The sequence below is a fragment of the Phoca vitulina genome, unplaced genomic scaffold, assembly GCF_004348235.1.
Source record: "Phoca vitulina isolate PV1807 unplaced genomic scaffold, GSC_HSeal_1.0 scaffold2, whole genome shotgun sequence".
NCBI classification, from domain to species: Eukaryota; Metazoa; Chordata; class Mammalia; order Carnivora; family Phocidae; genus Phoca; species Phoca vitulina.
Window position 1 is genome coordinate 86,091,872 of NW_022589705.1, and position 20,984 is coordinate 86,112,855.

At 39.4% G+C, this 20,984-nt stretch overlaps 1 protein-coding gene across 5 annotated transcripts in view; it reads left to right on the forward strand.

Annotated features, from left to right (window-relative positions):
- Window positions 1–12,347, forward strand: part of HP1BP3 (heterochromatin protein 1 binding protein 3) — a 36,517-nt gene extending 24,170 nt beyond the window's left edge. For all 5 annotated transcript variants that reach the window (XM_032392010.1, XM_032392036.1, XM_032392044.1 and 2 more), the window contains 5 exons: window positions 1,898–1,988; window positions 6,834–6,993; window positions 8,394–8,505; window positions 10,408–10,521; window positions 10,978–12,347. In XM_032392010.1, coding sequence (XP_032247901.1) covers window positions 1,898–1,988; window positions 6,834–6,993; window positions 8,394–8,505; window positions 10,408–10,521; window positions 10,978–11,272 — 772 coding nt within the window. In that variant the 3' untranslated portion in view covers window positions 11,273–12,347. The remainder of the gene's footprint in view (window positions 1–1,897; window positions 1,989–6,833; window positions 6,994–8,393; window positions 8,506–10,407; window positions 10,522–10,977) is intronic.
- Window positions 12,348–20,984: the final 8,637 nt, after the last annotated feature.

The window sequence follows — 20,984 nt, forward strand, 5'->3', positions numbered from 1 at the left end:
GGTAAAATACGGTTTTATTGGAAGATAGAGGAGTGAGTGATAGAAATCTGATTCCTAAAAGCCCAGGACAAAAGTTTATGCTGGCATAAAGATTGCTGAGAAAACAAAAATGTTAAAAAGGGAACTGATTTAACTGATCTCATTCTGGGAGCACCTGAACCTCGGTAAAGAAGATTCTTCTCACTGGGGTGTCAGTATTTTACTGAAGCTGTGTGATCCCCCATTGGAAACCAGTCTTTAAGCAGTCTGCCTTATAGCGCAACTAATAGAAAAAGTGTTTGGCAGTTAAATCACTCCCTCAGCTGTGTTCCCAAAGCTCTATGCGCATACTTCAACCTTGATCCTTACCATGCTTTACCATGTTAATTATTGTATATTATCATCTGTTAAATTCCTGGAGATCAGTGACCAGGTCTATCTGTTTATTCCTGTATGACTATAATAAATACTCAGTAAATGTTTGTGGGATGAAGGACTTTGTGTCTCTGTGTAGGTGTGTATGTGTTTTGGGTCATGGCATAAATCACATTCATCCCAAAGGGAATAGCACTGGCTTAGAAATACTTTCACTGTGATTTTTTTTTTAATTGGGAGTTTCTTCATCTGCAGTGTCAGGGATGTACAAGATTTGATAGGATAGTTCCCACTCTTTAGCATCCTGTTAGAACATGGGATCCCCTCTGTTCTTCTTCCCTAAGCCTACAGATGATGTCATTAAAAACTCATGTCAGCTCAGCCTGTAGGGCTCAGTGGTTAGATACAAACTGAAAATTTCTTCTCCAGAGAAAGAACTCAAACCTCAGGGAAGCACCTCCTATGATAATTTGGCCCTCATTATTCTGCCCCTCAGTGGGCTGCCCCACTGATCTTTTTCTGTCTGTGTAGCAACTAACCAGTTTCAAATGACTCTCATGACATTCTGCTCTTTGGGTGCATTTTAGTAATTCTTGAGAGTTATGACATAACACAGCTCCAGACTTTCAGAATATGATTCACCCTTTCTTCAGATGTCCTATTGTTGGCCTGAATGTATAGCTTTCCTTGACTGTCTTGTGCCATACCGTAGTCCCCTTTGAGCCCTAAGTCAACTTGATTGGTTTGTCCCTGCACCTAAGATTCCCCACCCACCTCTCAGACTACTGCTCCTTCACAGGATTGTCTTGCACTTGTTCTTTGTTTGTTTGTTTGTCTTAAAGATTTTATTTTTTAAGTAATCTCCACTCAACTTGGGGCTCAGACTCACAACCCCGAGATTAAGAGTTTCATGCTCTTCGGACTGAGCCAGCCAGGCACCCCTTTTATGTTTTTAATGATATTCAGTTTCTTCTTTCCTGCCATTTGGTTTTGATGACCTAGTGGTGTGTGTTTATTTTAAACTATAACCCTCTTAAGACAGAGACACTATGTTAATACCAACCAATTTTCTTTCCCACGGAATTATATCTTACTAAGCTAACCTCATACTGGTTTGTAAAAAATGACTCCGTTTTTTGTTAATGTGTTATATACTTTTTAAAAAATCTAGGAATTTTGCCTCAGAGAATTCCAGTGTTGAATGGGACTTTAAACATACCCATGCTTTGTTTGATTACATAGTTTGGTTGCCATTGTGGTTGATGGAAATAAACAGAGGGTGTTTGGAGTGCCCTGAAGTTCGGAAATTGGTTGTGTGTGGTATATGGTTCTATGTATCTGGATAATGACTTAACTTCTTTGCTCGAAGAAAAAAGAATGCCACTTGTGTTAAGGGTACCAGTACTTTATTTTATTGTCCATTTTAACAAAGTACCACATATAATAAGAATCAGAACATAGTTCAGGAAATCACCCTGGATTTGTTTCTTCAAATGTCTCCTTCATTGATATATTGATCGCTGTTCTTCTGTTTTCTCTGCAGGCCTCAGCTGTTGAAGAACGCTCTGCAGAGAGCAGTAGAGAGAGGCCAGTTAGAACAAATAACTGGCAAAGGTGCTTCTGGGACATTCCAGGTTAGAGGCCGAAAAGGATTGTAGAAAAGTGGTTCTTAAAAGTTTTGATTTCAGGACCTCCTTATACTCTTAAAATTTTTTGAGGACCCCAAGAGGTTTTTTTTATGTGGGTTATACCTATTAATATTTACTGTATTAGAGATTAAAACTGAGGGAAATTTTAAATATTAATTTTTTTAAAAATTTCACATTAACATAAATAATTTTTGTGTGAAAAATAGCTATATTTGCCAAAACAAAAAAATTGAATGAGAAGAGGGGTACTGTTTATTAAAAATTTCAAAAGTCTTTAATATTTTGCTTAAGAGAAGACAGCTGATATCTGTTCAACACATTTTGGGTTATATCTATGAAGAAAATTCACCACACGGGGCGCCTGGGTGGCTCAGTCATTAAGCGTCTGCCTTCCGGCTCGCTCAGGTCATGATCCCAGGGTCCTGGGACTGAGCTCCGCGTCGGGCTCCCTGCTCTGCAGGAAGCCTGCTTCTCCCTCTCCTGCTCCCCCTGCTTGTGTTCCCTCTCTGGCTGTCTCTCTGTCAAATAAATAAAATCTTCAAAAAAAAAAAAAAAGATTTCACCACACATAGTAATACAGTTAGAAAAGTGTGGAATATTTTAAGATAATTTTCAAAAAGTTGTGGATATTATTCTTTGATACTATACCAAAACTCAACAGATGATAATTTTTTTTAAAAAAATAAGATTTTATTTATTTATTAGAGCTGTTGAGCATGTAGGGGGTGGGAGGGACTGACAGGGAGGGAGAGGGACAAGCAGACCTCACACTGAGTGCGGAGCCCGACCACCACCCTGAGATCATGACCTGAGCCGAAACCAAGAGTTGGAACAAATGATAATTTTTTAAATAGCTTTACTGAAGTATGGTTTATATATCATAAAATTCATTCATTTTAAGTTACAATTTATAATTCAATGATTTTTAGTAAATTTGCAGAGTTGTACAGCGATCACCACAATCCAGTTTTAGAACATTTTCATCACCCAAAAGGATCTCTTGTGCCCATTTGTGGTCTCTCCCCATTCTCATCTTCAGCCAACCTACTAATTGACTTTCTCTTTATATAGATTTGCCTTTTCTACACATTTCATATAGAAAGAGTCATACAATATGTGGTCTTTTGTGTGTCTTCTTTCACTTAGCATACTCTTGTTTGAGCCTTGTTATGTCCGTGTTACAGCGTGAATCAGTGCTTTCGTTCCTTTGTATTGCCACGTGGTATCACACTGTATGAATCTAACACTTTCTGTTTATTCACAAGTTGATGAAAATTGAGGTTATTTCCACTTTTTTTATTCTTATGAGTAATGTTGCCTATGAACTTTTACATCCAAATCTTTGTGCAGACACATGTTTTTATTTCACATGGATATATAACTAGGAGTGTGGACTTGCTGGACTATATGGTAAATTTATGTTGTAAGAAACTACCAGAGTGGCTGCATCATTTTACATTCCTACCAGCAAAGTTGTAAGGGTTCTAGTTTCTCCGTATCTTTGCAAACACTTGTTACTGTCTTTTTAAAATTCTAGCCATACTGGTGGATATAGAGTGCTATTTCATTGTGGTTTGGGTTGGCATTTCCCTAATGATTGCTGATCTTGACCATCTTTTCATGTGCTTAACGGACATTTGTTTATCTTTTCTAGTAAGATGTCTCTTTAATTCCTTTTCCTGTTTTTAAAGTTGGGTTATTTGTCTTGCTATTGAGATATAAAAGTTATGTAACTAGACACAAGTTCCTCACTAGATACATCATTTGCAAATATTTTCTCTTAATTTTTGGTCTGTGCTTTCACTTTCTTAATGGTATCTTTTGAAGTGCAAAAGTATTTAATTTTGATGGAAGCCAGTTTATCATTTTTTAAAATTGCTTCTGCTGTTGGTGTTGTAGCTAATAAATCATCACCTAACTTAAGATCACAAGATTTACTCCTATGGTTTTCTTTAAGAGTTTTTTAAACTTTTAGCTCTTACATTTAGGTCTATCCATTTTGAGTTTTGTTTGTGATATGAGGTAAGGATATAAATATTCATGTTCTTACATGTGGATATCCAATTGTCCTAACACTGTTTATTGAAAAGACTGTCCTTTGCCCACTGAATTGCCTTGGCATCTTTATTAAAAAACAATTGACTATAAATGTTAAGGGTTTATTTCTGGACTCTCAATTTTGTTCCATTGATCTATATACGAATTTTTTTTTTTTTTTTTTTAAGATTTTATTTATTTATTTGAAAGAGAGTGAGCAAGAGAGAGAGAGAGCAGGGGGAGGCGAGAACCAGACTCCCCTGCTGTGCAGGGAGGTGATCCCAGGACCCTGGGATCATGACCTGAGCTGAAGGCAGTCGCTTAACCGACTGAGCCACCCAGGCGCCCCTGTATGTGAATTCTTATGCCAGGATCACACTGTCTTGATGACTACAACTTTGAAAACTTTGCAGTAAGTTTTGAAACTAGGAAATACTAAAATGTAGTTTTTTAAAAAAATGTTTTGATTATTCTAGGTCTTGTGCATTTCTATATGAATTTTAGGATCCATTTGTCAATTTTCACAAAAAAGCCAGCTAGGATTTTGGTAGAGATTGCATTGAACCTATATATCAATTTGGGAAGAATCATTATCTTTATAATACTGACTTTTCCAGTTCATGAACACTGACTATCTTGTTTATTTAGTAACTTTTCTCAGCAGCATTTTGTAGTTTTCAGTATAAAGGTCTTACATTTCTTTTAAGTTTATTCCTAAGTATTTTACTCTTTTTCCATGTTACTGTGAATGGAAATACTTTCATTTTTAGATATTGCTAGCGTATAGAAAAATAATTGATTTGTCTATTGGTAACTTATTTGTCTATTGATTTTATATTGATTCAACTTCGCTGAACTCATTTACTAGTTCTGGTAGTTTTCTTGTAGGCTCCTTAGGATTTTTTGTGGATTCCCTAGGATTTTCTGCAGAAAGAGTCATATTGTTTGCAGATGAAGACTGTTTTACTTCTACCTTTCCAATCTAGATGTTTTGCTTTTTTCTTGCCTAATTGCACTGGTTAGAACCTCCAGTACAGTGATGAGAGCAGACATCCTTATCTTGTTCCCCATCTTAAAGGGAAAACATCAAGTCTTACACCATTAAGTTAGCTGTAGGTTTTTCATAGATGCCTCTTACCAGATTGAGAAAATATTTTCCCCTATTGTTTCTTGGGAGTTCTTATTATGAACAGCTGTTGGGTTTGTCAGATGATTTTTCTGTCTTTTGAGATGATCATGTGGTTTTTGTCCTTTATTCTGTTAATAATAGTGTATTACATTAACTGATTGTGTGGTAATTCTTTAAAGGTTAGTTGCCATGTAGAATCTGAGACCGTATCAGTGAACTTTTTGTATTCTTGCCTTAAAATCTTCTGGTCTTGGACTTTGAGTGGATCTTCTAACCATGCATAATTTCATTACATGATCATTTGGAAGATAGTGGTTCACTGAATTATGCAGGTTATTAAAATATTATCACATTTCATCAAACAATAACAAAAGTAACATATTACCTGCTGACCTCATCAGAACAATATTTAGGTACTAGGAAATTACCAGGCTCACCATGGTGTAAATACAAGTGTTCTGTGATTTAAAATTTTTCTTAAAAAATTGCTTTTTATGCTTGGTAACAAATACTGTTAGTTTTCCTTGAAGGGAGAGGATTATTTAATACATTTTCAAGAAAATGTCTACCAGATGCCCAAGTCCTAAATAACTGTAGTTTATCTGTTAGTTGTTCCATCAAATAAAAAAGGGTGTTCCATGAATAATGCAGCTAGTTCAGCTCACAACTCAATCACTGGGGGTGCTTTTCCTTGAGACCACCATCATACTTCCATATGCAGCTGACATGCTTTATGTGTTCTTCCCATCTCATCCCATAAAATAACAAAAAGACATGCACTGGGGTTGAGATTTGATAAAATAATTTTTGCTACTTCATCAAGGGCATTCCTAAGTGAAATTGACTTTTTTTTTAAACCAGAAGTGTGTAGCAATAAAGAATACAGTAATTGTTGGTACATTTTTGTGTCTCCTCTGATTTATGGTAAGGTGGCAACAGTTTTACCCACCATTGCTTTTGTACCATCAGTGCAAATGTCACCACAGTGAAAAAGGCACATCACATCTTAGTATTATTATGAAAATAGTTTTGACCTTGCAGATCCTCTGAAAGAGTCTCAGGAACCCCATAGGGTTTGTAGACCACTCTTTGAGAATCTCTGTTGTAGGCCATACCTGAGTTTGTTCTTTTGCCCTTTTTGCTTATTGGTGCTGATCTTTGTTCCCCATCCTTTTGTCCTTGGAATATGCTATGTAATTTTCTGTTGTATGATACCCAAAGTATTTATTAAACTTTTCCTTTGCTATTTTCCTTACAGGATTAAAAAGGTTTTTTATTATTTTTTTTAACTACTGCATTTTTCAGATTGAGAGAAAGGAAGTATTCTCAAAAGTATCTTATTTATTGGGGCATAACTTGCTTAACAAGTTAACTTGCTTATTGGGGTACAGCTGTTACTCTGTTTGAGTTAGGATAGCTGTTGCTGTTTTAGGTTGGATGGAGGGGTAAATGGAAAGAGGAAATATCCAGAGGAGGGTTGGGACTCCTCAGTCAGATTGAATACCTGATGAGTGGGAAGAGAACGTCCCTAACCTGACAATTTATTGTAAAACATATCTGTGCTAATGCAGGAACTCCGACCCACCTGGTGCAGAGGAGTCTTGTCTTGACCTGCTTTGGGAGAGTGTTGTCTTGATGCTTTTCTCTTCCTCCTTGGAAAACAGCTGAAGAAATCAGGGGAGAAACCCCTGCTTGGTGGAAGCCTGATGGAATATGCAATCTTGTCTGCCATTGCTGCCATGAATGAGCCGAAGACCTGCTCCACCACTGCTCTGAAGAAGTATGTCCTCGAGAACCACCCAGGGACCAATTCTAACTATCAAAGTAAGACTCAGAGTTGTGTGCATTAACTAGGATCAGGGGAATTATCTTGTGAAAAATTTTAGAGCTTATGCTGTTAATGACAAAGCATTAAGTATCGACTGTGAAAACCAAGAGGGAACAACAACTTTACAAATTTATTATTTACAAAAAGAAAAACAAATGATCAAGGCTTATCCTTAATTTACAATGTTTATTGAAGATCAGGATTTGATTTTACTTTGCTGTAAAGGTTTTTCTCATATTTGTTTTTGTTGTAATTTAGATAAATCCTTGATTCAGAACACCTCTCAAATATAGTATCTTTTTGCCTTTCTGAATGTTTACTAAAACATCTAATTTCACCTTGAAACCAAGCTGGTGTTTTTAAATACGACTTATGTTATTTCTCATTGCCTTAAGCCCTAAAACAGAAAATACTTTTTTTCGGTAAAGTGTATTTACCCTGTCAGGTGGTGATTGGAGATGAAAAGCCTCACCCTGGCAGCACTGTCACATATGACTGAGTGAGGCTGGGTATTTTCTCAGTGAGCTACTAGCATAGGCATAGTGGTGTAGGGCAAGGAATGTGGAAAATAAGTAACAAAGTGCAAACTAGACCGTATCATTTTAATTAAAAGTAATTTTGACATCTTAATAGTGACCTTTAGCATATATGCAGTATGAATTTTTTAACGTTATGGAAGAATGCTCTCTGGTCATTTTTTTCATACGTTACTTTGAAAACTGCTGTGTGTGACTTTTTTTTATCTTTCCTTCCTTCCTTAAGATATGTATCGTGTTTACTGTGTATACTGACCCTTGTAGACCGTTTCATGATTTTCCCTTTTGGTTGAGTATTAGAAGAGAAGATGAAGTTGGTTATTAACCTTTTCTGTTTCACTGATACTGCAGCTATTTTTTGGACACTGAATCACCATAAAATGTAGTTTTGATGTGTCTTTGTATGAAAGGTGAGAATGAGTGAGGCCTTTAGAGTCCACGGTATTGTTCTGTTATTTGTTGAGCTTTATCGATATTCTCCTAGATGATTTTCCTAGTACAAATGGGTATTCAGTGGATGTTTGAATGGAGATGAAAGATTTAGTTTTAAGTTGGCTGTTAATCATTTTTGTGCCATTGTAAGGCAAGTCACCACTCTGGGCTCCTGTTTTCCTTTCTGTGAAATGAGGAACTTGACTTAGTGGTCTCTAAAGTCTCTTGCTGTGACAATTTAACATTTTCAAATTTATGGGCACTTAATTAATTAAGTGAATTATTAATCCCTTTAACCACAAAGAATTCCCTTAGCACATGTCAACTAGTATTTTGACAGGACAGTAAATTGATGTATAACTGATTGTAGTTGAGGGAATTATCAAATTGAATAAACAACTTTCTTCATTTCTGAATTTTTTGTTCAGTGCATTTGCTGAAGAAAACTCTGCAGAAATGTGAAAAGAATGGATGGATGGAACAGATCTCTGGCAAAGGATTTAGTGGCACCTTCCAGCTCTGTTTTCCCTATTATCCCAGGTAAGCAGCTAGCCCATAATGTGAAGTGTTGGTCATTGTAAATTTAAAATCTGATTCTAGGTTACAGGCTTGGGCTTAATTTATTAACTTATTACTGTTCTACTTGAAAATAAAGACTACTTAAGGCAATATTGGTTTTTTGGGGTGGGTTTTTTTTTTTTTTTAAGGTTTATTTATTTATTTTAGAGAGCATGAGCAGGAGGGGGAGAGGGAGAGAGAATCTCAAGCAGACTCCCACACTGAGCATGGACTCCGACTCAGGGTCCAGTCTCATGACCACCGAGATCATGACCTGAGCCAAAGCCAAGAGTTGGATACTTAACTGACTGAGCCACCCAGGTGCCCCTACCTAAGGCAGTATTGTGTTAGAGTAAAAGCTTTTCATGTAAGAATGGGGGGATTTGGGCTATCCTGCCAGAGCTTACTGTTAGCCATCCATTCCTAAAATCAAGCATTGAATTCTTTGAGATCCTTCGCTATTTTTATGTTCATTCCTTCTTCATTAAGTAAATGATAATGACAAGAAGACTATTAGAGAGTTAGGTATGTTTTAATTGTCCATCATTCGGGGCACCTGGGTGGCTCAGTTGGTTGAGCATCTGCCTTCGGCTCAGGTCATGATCTCAGGGTCCTGGGATTGAGTCATGTGTCAGGCTCCCTGCTCAGCGGGGAGTCTGCTTCTCCCTCTCCATCTGCCTCTCCCCCTGCTCATGCTCTCTCTTACTCTCACTCTCTCTCTCTCTCAAATAAATAATCTTTAAAAAAAAAATTGCCCATCATTCAAGGAAGGAGAGCATTGCATTGGCTGCTTCCAAGAATCCTAATTTGCCTTCTCCATACTATAGAGACAGGGCCATTCCCTTGAAAACTTTTTTTTATCTATACTTTATTTATTATTGCACTAAAAAATACATTGAGCACCTCCTATGGGCCCAGCATTGTCCTGTGTACCCATGCAATGGCCTTATACTTTCATTTCTAGTAAAGTGCCATGACATGTACCACTAAAACCCTGTTTTAGCAAGAGTATAGTGTAGTTTCTTGTATTGTACCTTTTGCACAAGTCTAGGTAGGTGTTGCTTGGTTGGTTGCATATTATTTGAATTTTTCAAACATTAAAATCTTAAAGTCAAGCATATAAAATGTTACAATTTGGGGCACCTGGGTGGCTCAGTTGTTAAGTGTCTGCCTTCGGCTCAGGTCATGATCCCGGGGTCCTGGGATCGAGCCCCGCATCAGGCTCTCTGCTCGGCAGGAAGCCTGCTTCTCCCTCTCCCACTCCCCCTGCTTGTGTTCCCTCTCTTGCTGTGTCTCTCTCTCTGTCAAATAAATAAATAAAATCTTAAATAAATAAATAAAAATAAAATGTTATAATTTAAGGAATTATTAATCAATGGGATCAATATTTCTATCAGTAAGGGCAAAGAAAATTAGAAAATCCTTGCTGAATTTCTCTAAAACTTTGAAGAGATTCAGCCTTTATATTATTTCGAGGTCTTTTGCCAGTATTATTAGGGCAAAAAATGTATACTGCTGTGCAATCTGTTTGTTGCCTTATAGACAATTCAGTGCTATATATATACTCAGTGGCTAATACAGTGCTGGACACACATCAGGAGCTTAAATAATTGTTTAGTAAGTCAATGATTAAGAATCAGTTTTATTAAATGGCAGCAGGAAGGGAATGAGGTATGGCCTGGGACTTTTATAGATTTGTTATAACTTTGTGTGTTCAGAATAAGTTAAACTGTAACCTGATACTTGTAACATAGCATTTGGAAGGGCAGGAAGAAGTGGAATGTCCAGGGAAGAGCACCTAGGTTCACATTTCTCCCTTGTCCTGTGTGGAACTTCTCTTTGACCTGATTTTACCTAATTTTTCTTTCCTTCTTTCTTTCATAGCCCAGGAGTTCTATTTCCAAAGAAAGAGCTAGATGATTCAAGAGATGAGGATGAAGAGGAGGATGACTCCTCAGAAGAAGACTCTGACGATGAAGAGCCTCCACCTAAGAGGAGGTATGGATTTGTGGGAGGCCTTTCTACCTTAGAGCTAAAAATGGCAGTAATAATAATAGCGACTTAATTCAAGATCCCTCTCAGAAAGTTCTTTGTGTAGCATTTGAACTTGTCTTCTTGAAAATTCAGGGACTTTGAACTTAGGAAGCCCTGTGAATATGTAATTTACCGTTTGGTAAATACTGTATGTATATCCATAGTTTGTTGGTTATTCAAAGAAAAATAATCCCACTTTTTCTTAGTAAAAACAACATGAATTATGTATAGACTTCATTGAATCGGTTGAATTTTTACACAATTTCAGTAAAGGCTCTAGTTAAAAATAATCACATTCCTATCCTTTACATAGGTGACTTTTTATCTGTGCTAGATCTTTTGTGGCAAAATATCTGGTCATCCTGGCAAAGTGAATCTCTCAAGTACTAAGTGATGGCCTTTGTTCTTTGGTTCTCACAGGTTGCAGAAGAAAACCCCAGCGAAGGCATCTGTGAAGGCTGCATCCGTGAAGCAGAGAGGGTCCAAGCCTGCACCTAAAGTCCCAGCTGCCCAGCGGGGGAAAGCGAGGCCCCTGCCCAAGAAAGCCCCTCCCAAGGCCAAAACTCCTGCCAAGAAAGCCAGACCCTCATCCTCAGTCATCAAGAAACCTAGTAGTGGCTCTTCAAAGAAGCCTGCAGCCAGTGTGAGAAAGGAAGTGAAATTGCCCGGGAAGGGCAAATCCAACATGAAGAAATCTTTCAAAGCAAAAAAGTAAATTTTATAGGAAAAAAAAAGGGTATCATGATAAAATTCAGAATCTTATTTTCTAAGGTCAGTGTGCATTTGTTTTAGTTTTGATGCTTTTAAAATTACATTTTTTTCCCTCCCCTATGAACATTGTGGGGAGGGAATATAAATAAACCAATTTAGGCATTTGTTAGCTTTAGGTGCTGTTCTTGGTGCCTGCCCCTTCCCTCAGTCATTTTAATTTCTGCTATAACTCTGGATTTTCCTGAACTGTATAATCTACACTTGTCATTTTTTCTCCCTCCACCCCAACCCCCTTTTATGGTCAGCTTTGGCTTTTTTTTTTTTTTCCCCTTCCAGCTTTATCTAAACAGTTGCAAAGATTTTTATATTTGTAGAAAGCATCAAGAATAGGATGCTGGTCAGGTGCTGGAAATAAAAAAGAGGCAGTATATAGCACTGACTGAATTGTAAAGCTTTCTGCCTGGAGACTCCAGTTATAGCTATAATAATTAATCTTATTTATGAAACTACTCCACTAACCTTCTCTCTCCAATTATATAAATACAGAGACATCTTAGCTTTGGGAATAAGCCAAAAAACGTTACGATTTCATGAAGTTCTGAAGACCTGTGACTCCTTTGGGCTACTTTCACATTGGTCAATTTCCAGGTATTTTTCACTGGCCCAGGGCATTGTGTTCCCTCAACCGCAAGCACAAATTCCCTCCACATACTTGATTTTTGACTGAAGGGGAAATACAGGAATATATTGAATTTGTGATTTCTGGTGTCACCCATGTTACCAAAAACCAAAACATATAAAATCTTCTTGATCAAATGTTTAAATATATTTTTTAATATTTGGAGCATGAGTTGTCATTTCCAGTTTGCCTTTTTTTATAAGGAAATGTTGGAGAGTTTACATCATTGCTAATGTAGAAATGTTAAGGTGGAAAAACATACAATTTGCTAAAATAAACTAAATTCCAGATTCATCTGTGGGTTTTTTTCCCCTCCTTTCTTTCCACAGCACTTTTGATATCAAACAAGTGGCTTCCTTTTTGGGATATTTAAAAAAAAAAAAAAACAAAGAAAAAAAAAGCAAATGAAGCCCGACTACCTAACCCTCATTTGTATTTGTTTTAGTATCGTGCAGTTGTGTTCAATAGTACTAGCTTTCTACTTGGGAATTAACTGATTTCCGGTTATCATTTACCCTCCCTGTGGCACTTGACATTTTAATTGTCTTAAACTTTTTGGTGTACACCTTCTGGCCCCTTTGAGTGCTGCCAGAGGCAAAAGACATTTGTTTGATTCATTCCACTTGGATTGTCTCCTGGGATCTTATCTGCAGCCTCGCGGTGTGTGGCTGCGAACTGGACTGGAGAAGATTGGCTTGAAGTAGATCCATAATCATGTGTGATCCCGTCATGAGCTCATTGGAATCTGTGTTGCATGTAAGGCAATCTTTCCTGTTGTAAATCTTCCTTTTTTTATGTACATATATTTTGAAAAATATGAATAAACATGAAATTTTAAAGCTGCTGAACTGTAGCTTCTATTTAAAAATTTCTAGTATATCCTTAGAAGTAGCGAAGTTGCATTCACTTGAGTCTTTTCTACTCCTTGCAATAGCTGCCATCCATTTTCCTTTTTATTTTATTTCTTTAATTTAAAAATTTTTTTAAAGATTTTGAGTAATCTCTACACCCAGTGTGGGGCTTGATCTCACAATCCCAAGATCAAGAGTTGCATGCTCTGCTCACTGAGCCAGCAGCACGCCCGCATCTTCCTTTTAAACACAAGCTCCAGTTTATTTGCTTTTGAATTCTTTATATGGGTGGCAAATGATGTTTCTAGACATATTGAACCTGGTTATTTAATGAGTAAGAGATTTAAAAAAAATCATTTTGCATTTTACTAAGGTCCTTGTTTTCAAGATCATGGATTCCAGTTTTTTATGTTTAATGTCCACATATATCCTTGGGTTAGGAAAAAAAATACAGCACTGCCAAAGGATTGATAAACCCCACAGACCTAATTCTATTTTCTATTAAGCTATTTGGCAGGTAATAATTTCTTATTTTGGGTGTTGGGTACCTGGGCTAAGAATTCTGTACTCTTCTGGGGTCAAAAGTTGGAGGATTTCGGTTGGTTTCTTTGTTTTACCATACCACTTTTAAAAAGATAACCCGAACAGTCACCTGGTGGCTATTGTACATCAGGTGCTCCAGCCTCAGGTAAGAAGTTCCGACCAAATCATCTGGGATCCTTTCCAACTCTGACATTGTGTTAACTTCACAAAGTTCAGGTAAGGACAAAACTGTCCTTGCTTCAGAATCATGTAAAGGGAAAAGACAAAAAAGGGTCACTGCACTCTTCAGTGAAAATCCCCATCATCAAAGACATGTACCTTACTTATGTTGATATAAAGGAATGTTTGGGTTTTTCTCCCTTCCAGGCATTCTGAAGGAGCAGAACACCTAAATTTTGCTTCCATGTTACAGAAAGGAAAACAGCAAACTCAAGAGGTAATCCCAGCAACTTCTGGCATGGACCAGTGGCTTCAGTTCTGTTAGTGACTTACCTGAGTTCATTTACAGTGTTTCATGTATTTTTTTTTTTTTTTTTTTAAAGATTTTATGTCTTTATTTGACAGAGACACAGCGAGAGAGGGAACACAAGCAGGGGGAGTGGGAGAGGGAGAAGCAGGCTTCCCGCCGAGCAGGGATCCCTATGCGGGGCTCGATCCCAGGACCCTGGGGCCGTGACCCGAGCCGAAGGCAGTCGTTTAACCGACTGAGCCACCCAGGCCCACCTCTAGCTTTGGTAAATCTCAGAAAGTACTGGGAGAGAGATTGTCAACTTCTTAACCTACAGAATGAGAAGGAAGAGCTACCATTGCAAAAAAAAAAAAAAATGTGGAGACTTCTTCTTAGTAATATGATAAAAGCATTCAATATAGATTCTACATCCACATGGACTTAATTAAAGGAAGCCTGGTCCAATATAAATCTTAGTAAACGGATGTATGTTTTAATCACGTCTTTTGGGTATAATTAACCAGAAAATTACATGAAAACAAGAGGTAGGTAATATGCCAATCCTTTAACATTTTTTCCATCATTCCTATCTTACAAATAGGAATGTCAGCCCTAGTCTAGGTTTGCTAACCGATTTTTGTACCTACTGTAAAGAACCTATGAAATTCTTGCTCAGGCTGTGATAACTCTTGCCATCCTGATGGATCAGGAGAAAGAGGTGAAGCCAGCCATATTCATAAACTGCTGTATTGAGCCAACTAAGAAAAACTTTAAAATTTTAGGATTATTGTTGAGATTTCTCATCTTTGAAACCTACAAAATTATATTAATTTATTTCTCTTTGGGTTAAGCAAAAATTCTAATTTTTCCATGACAAGAAATTCTGTTCTTAATTGGAAAAAAGACCATTATTAAGCTATTCCCCCAGAGGTTCTGATTGACATGACTTCCCAGCATGCAGAGTTTGTTTTGCATTTTTGTGGTAGAACAGATGGCCACTCGGTTCTGCAGAGCTGAAGCTAAAGAACCAGAACTGTTGAAGCTCTTGGCTTAGGAAATGCTTAACAAAAATATGCCTAGAAGCCATAAGAGATCACTAGCCGGTATCCCTTCTCTGCACTGAATTTGCCTTCCTTACGAAACTAATCTCTAACATTCTTTTGTCTATATTATTTCCTTCTATCATTTTCCAAGAGATTCTTCACTGGTTTTTCCGCTGGAGAAATTTTCTACCTTTGATGATTTACATTTATTCACTTAGTCTGAACTGTTCCTAATCAGTTTTGTCAACGACTGGTATGTCGAAGCTTCAAAAGGTACTTTCCCAAGTCATTTTCCTCAAAAATTGCAATTCTCTTTCTCCTGATACTGTATATAAGTGTGTCATTAACACTATTTGCTATTAAATCTTTGCTTATGGTGCCTTGAATGATGAAGTGTACTTATAAATATGACTTGTTAACATAAGAATAGTGACAATAATAGTGAACACTAATTGAATTTCTTCTACAAGTCAGGCTCTGTACATACATTGTCTCATTTAATCCTTGCAACCCTGTGAGATGGTGATTGTATATTAACCTCACTTTACAGAAGGGGACACTAAGGCACAGAGTGTGGTTCAGAAACTTGCCCCAGGTCATAGTAAATGGCAAAGCCAGAATTAAACCCAGGCTCTCTGCAGAGCCATGTCTAGCTGCTCTGCTCTGGTGTCTCCTGTCGGCAGTTCTTCAGGCTTCTGAATTCTCCTCCTACCCTGCAGCCCAGGGGACTCTGTGTTCTGTTCGTGGCAAACAAAGGACTTAAGAGTAGAGAGGATTTGGAAATGAGATGAAACCTATTAAGTTTGCTTCTAGAAGTTTGCTTAAGTCTGTTAAGAACTATTACAATTAGGTCTTGGACTTCTGGGGAATGTTGTCTAGGCCTTCCTAAGTTGTGTTTTGGACTTGGACATTCTCAAATCCTGGCCTTGGGACATGTTCTGGTTTCCCAGTTGACTTACTACAGGCAAGTTCTTTCAGTTCACAGGATCCTGATGCTTGTGAGAGCTTTTCCTCCAGGAACCGCAGCTTCTATCAGAACTTTGACTTTGCTGAGTAAGCAGCTCTTCCCCTCTTTATAAACTGTAAACTTGTACTTCAGGAGGCCTACCAAGAGCAGTGCCAGAAGGGAGACTGTCTGACAACTGAATCTTGTGGACAGGATATCTGCTTAGTAATCATGAGCTGGGATATTAGTAATCCTTGCTTTTAATACTCATGATTCTGAGAGAAACATTAGTCACTTGGTTTCCCCTGCTCTCTCTGCTTTGTTTGCCCGCAGTAACAACAGATACTCTTTCCTAAACCCCAGAGAGTTACGCAGCATCCTTGCTCATCCATTTTGCTGTTTAAGAACTTTTGCTCTGATGAAACTCCTCTCATGTCAGACCTAAATCCCTTATGCTGCTTGTTTGTGTAACTGAACTTTGCTGGTGCAATATATAAAATAAGAAATTTTTTATCAGTTCCCAACTGAAATAGACTCCTGACTAGAGTGCATCACTCAGGCCAGTATCCTAACATCCGTAGCTGTGGTCCTTGGAGGCTGTGTCACTTACCAGCTGTGGGGCCTTGGCCAAGATGCCTCATCTCCCTGACCTTTCGTTTCCTCGTGTGTGAAAGAAAGGTGTTTGGGGCGCCTAGGTGGCTCAGTTGGTTAAGCATCTACCTTCGGCTCGGGTCAGACTCTGCTCAGCAGAGAGTCTGCTTCTCCCTCTCACTCTCCCTCTGTGCACGCACTCTCTTTCTCAAATAAATAAAATCTTTAAAAAATAAAAAATAGAAAGGTGTTCGAATCCACAGTTCTTGTTTATTTTAGAATAACCACCCAAAAGCAATGTGAGATAATCACATGTCAAAGAACTGAACCATGTTCACTACACTAAGGTTACTAAGGTATTTTAGAATTTTAGGAAAGACTTTTTTTTTTTAATAAGCTAGAATATCTAATTTCACAAGAGTTCAGCCCTGTTTAAATTACCATTCACTGTAGTTTCCTATTGCTAGGCACTGTAATCACATGATCTCAAGTCCTCACAAATATATTCTCAAAGATGTGTGAAATGAACCCCAATTTGCAGAAGCAAACAAATTTAATTTTCCCCAGATTAAACGTGTAGTAAGTGATGGAGTTAGACATGAACCCAGGCTTGGTAGACCTGATGCCCAATTACTTCCCCACACCCTCCCTAGCGGTTTTATTTATTTTTTTTTTTAAAGATTTTATTTATTTATTTGAGAGAGAGAGAGAATGAGAGAGAGCACATGAGAGGGGGGAGGGTCAGAGGGAGAAGCAGACTCCCCGCCGAGCAGGGAGCCCGATGCGGGACTCGATCCAGGGACTCCAGGATCATGACCTGAGCCGAAGGCAGTCGCTTAACCAACTGAGCCACCCAGGCGCCCGACTCCCTAGCGGTTTTAGACCCTGATAGATCAGGGAGCAAAACCTCTGGCCACAAGTTACAACAGGATCATGCCATAAGATTAATGGGCAGTGGTTAGCAGATTTTGAAATTAGGTTTTTAAACTGCTAGGAGCTTGTTAAAAGATGAGTAAGAAAAGAGGAAACGGTTATAACTGAGTTTCAAATGCCAGGGAGCAGAAGAGAAGAGCAACCAAGTGGTCGAGAGCTAGGAGTCCCCTCTAAGCTGGGGTCACCAGAGGCCTAGGCAGCCATCAGCTGCCATCTGGGTCAAACCTGGGGGTGAAGAGAGGCTCAAAGAAAACAGGCTTGCTCCATGTGCAATTTTTTTGTTTTATTTAAGTAATCTCTACGCCCAACACAGGGCTTGAACTGACGACCGGAAGTCAAGAGTCCCATGCTCCTCCAACTGAGCCTTCCGGGGACCCCAATTTTTTTTAAGCTCCATTGAATACTATTACCAGCTTACGTTTTTCAACATAGTCATTACTTTATTTTTTATTTTATTTTATTTTTTTTTTTTAAAGATTTTATTTATTTATTTGACAGAGAGAGACACAGCGAGAGAGAGAACACAAGCAGGGGGAGTGGGAGAGGGAGAAGCAGACTTCCCGCCGAGCAGGGAGCCCGATGCGGGGCTAGATCCCAGGACCCTGGGATCATGACCTGAGCCGAAGGCAGACGCTTAACGACTGAGCCACCCAGGCGCCCCTCAACATAGTCATTACTTTAGGTAGTATTTGATATTACCTGCCTTTCTTTACTTCCCAAAACGTATCCTGGACTCCTCTATTTTATCTGTCTCTGGCAACAAAGCTTCTAACAAGTGTTTCTGGAGAAAGGTCCTCTTCAGACCATACTTCTCAGTTGGGAAAGTACTAGGAACCATTCCTTGTTCCCCTGCTTAAATGGGGTACCGGTAGCAAGATCCTATTTCTAGGGCACCCATTTTATTCCACAGTACTGGGAGGGATGCCATTGTGTTAATGGTAATAGCGAAACAAAGAAGGAAGTGCAAAATCCGCAACAGTAAGAGAAAAGATTCTGAGAAATAAGGCAGCAGCACTTCAGGCTCTCACAGGTGGCCCTCAGGGGGAGTGCCCATTCCCTCTCCTGCAGAAGCAGCAGCACCCCCTGACGGGTTCCTACAGTCCGGGTCCCTTTTGGAACTAACAGTGCAGCCTCACGCAAGGCACTTAACCTTCTGGATCCCGACTGGAGAAGTGATCACATTTCCCTGATCCCGTAACCTCCACACTTTGCCAAACCAGAATACGTGGGAAGAGGAATCCGGCCGCGTCGTGTTGTGGTCCCCGCCCCCCTCCCCGTTTTGAACGGGTGAAAAGGAATCTTATTTTAATCACGGTATTAAGTCGGCTTGGACGGCTGTCACAAAGTAGCACAGTCCAGGTTGCTTAAACCATGGCAGCTCATCCCACAGCTCTGTCCTCTAGAAGTCCCAAGATGAAGGTGTCCACAGGGCTAGTTCTTTGAGAGCCACGGGAAGATTGTTCCTGTCCTCTCTCCTTGGCCTGTGGATGGCTGTCTTCCTGTGTCCTCCCCTGGTCTTCCCTCTGTATGTGTCTGTGTCTGAATTTCCTCTTCTTAAAGGGACCCGCCCCCGTGGTACTGGATGAGTGCCCACCCTAATGACCTCATCTTAATTTACCTCTTTACGGACCCCTTCATTGAGTCACAGTCACATTCTGAGGCACTAGGGGTTAGGACTCGAATGATAGGGGGTTAAGGGAGGGGATACAGTTCAACCTGTAACACGTCTCTAGGTTTTTGTTTTTGTTTTCTGTCGTTTAATTTGTGTTGTAGGTCACTTACTTTGGGAGGGTGCAATATTGGGGGTAAGTTGCAGGAACAGCCATTAGGACCCACCTTGGAGAACAGAATAATGGTGCTCAAGGTTGAAAGTAACTGTCAGCTTGGGGAGGTGTTACTGAGCAAACAGAGAGAAGCTTGGGCTGTGAAACCCAGACGTTGAGGAGCTGCTGGGCCCAGGTCTGTGGCAGGCTCACCACCTCGGCCATCAGATTTGAAATGAGGTGACGTTGCTCCCCACTCACATTCATCAGCTGGCAGCTCCAGTAAGAGATTCTGGGGCTTTAGAGAAGAGGGGAGATTTCGAGAGCAAGCTCACACCTGTAGTTCAGTCAATGTCATTGACTCATCAGGAAATAACCACGACCCAGCCATACGCCCCAACATGTTCGGGGCTCATGAACCCAGCACCCTAGCTTGCCTTTATCGTAATGTCTTCCTCTGCTGAATACAGATCATTCCTTTGGGCTTCCTGCAAAAGTGAGTCATAAATCCAATGGTTGAAGTTCCACCCTGATGGCTCCGGGAGCTGTGTTGTCATGAATGTAGGATCAGAGACACGGGGCAGATAAGGATGCAGCAATGACCGGCTTATGCTGCCATCCTGCGCGGAACTAGGTTGGCTTGCCCTGGAGGTGGCTGACACCCGCCGATGTCTGTTTCCTTTGATGCAAACATCAGCTTTTACATCTAACGTAACTTTAGTAAGCCTGCGTGCACAGTAGAAGCTTGGAGTTTCTGTGCTTTTAGTGGAATTAGATCAACTGAATTTGGTAACCTGGGGGAATTGCTCAGATGAGCGGTTACATCACTTTGATACATAAATAAAAAGGCATGAACTTCAAATGTATAAATGCATTTGGTTTTGAAATATTGTATCCCTGGGTAGGAATGAAGACCAATTAAAAGATCTTTAGTGGTCAGGAGCCAATGTAATATATATTTTGCATGTTATCTTTCCAGATCTGTGGTGTTTTGTTGTAAATCTCAGTATCTCTGGGACCTAGCCCAGTGCCTGCCACTAAGACCTTGACCTGTCCCCTTATCCTGAGAAAGGTTTAGAAAGCAGAATTCTCATTCTTATTTGCCTATTTCACCATCTGATTTTAATTCCTTGGTCTTTTTTCATTTGGACCTGAAACAAATTCCGGTCCCTATTTTATTTATCTTTAAAAGATTTTATTTGTTTATTTGTCAGAGAGGGAACACAAGCAGGGGGGAGCTGCATTCAGAGGGAGAAGCAGGCTCCCCGCTGAGCAGGGAGCCGGATGTGGACTCGATCCCAGGACGCCTGAGCTGAAGGCAGGCGCTTAACCAACTGAGCCACCCAGGTGCTCCTCAAATAAATAATCTTTAAAAAACAAAATTCACATGCTTTTTTTTTTTTTTTAAAGAAAGCTAGTAAGAACCCTTTATCTTTTGTGTACCCTGAGTTTCATAAATTGGGATTTTCAAAAAACAGGAGCAACTTGTAAACCATCTAGATCTTTCTCATCACTGGACTCAAGGCCGTCCTATGGCTTCAGTGAAGGGCTTCCTAGAGCACTTGATATGTGGAACTCATTAAACACCTGCCATTCAGTCACATATAAAAGAGACTCAAGGATAGAAGCAAAGTCTAACACCAACTAGTAATAATTACTGAGTGTCTCACTTACTGTGGGTCAGGCACTGTGCCAAGCACTTTGCCCACGTAATTCATTGGAATCCTGACGTTGCCATGAGTCAGGTGTTAGTAACACTTACAGATGAGGCACTCAGGATCAAAGTGATTAAGGTGTTTGCCCAAAGGTCCCACATCTAGTAAGACAACGTGCCCAAATTTGGGACCAAGCCTCTCTAACCATTACACCCCAGTGTTGCCTCCGGAAGGGCATGCAGATGCTCTGGGAGACACAGACAG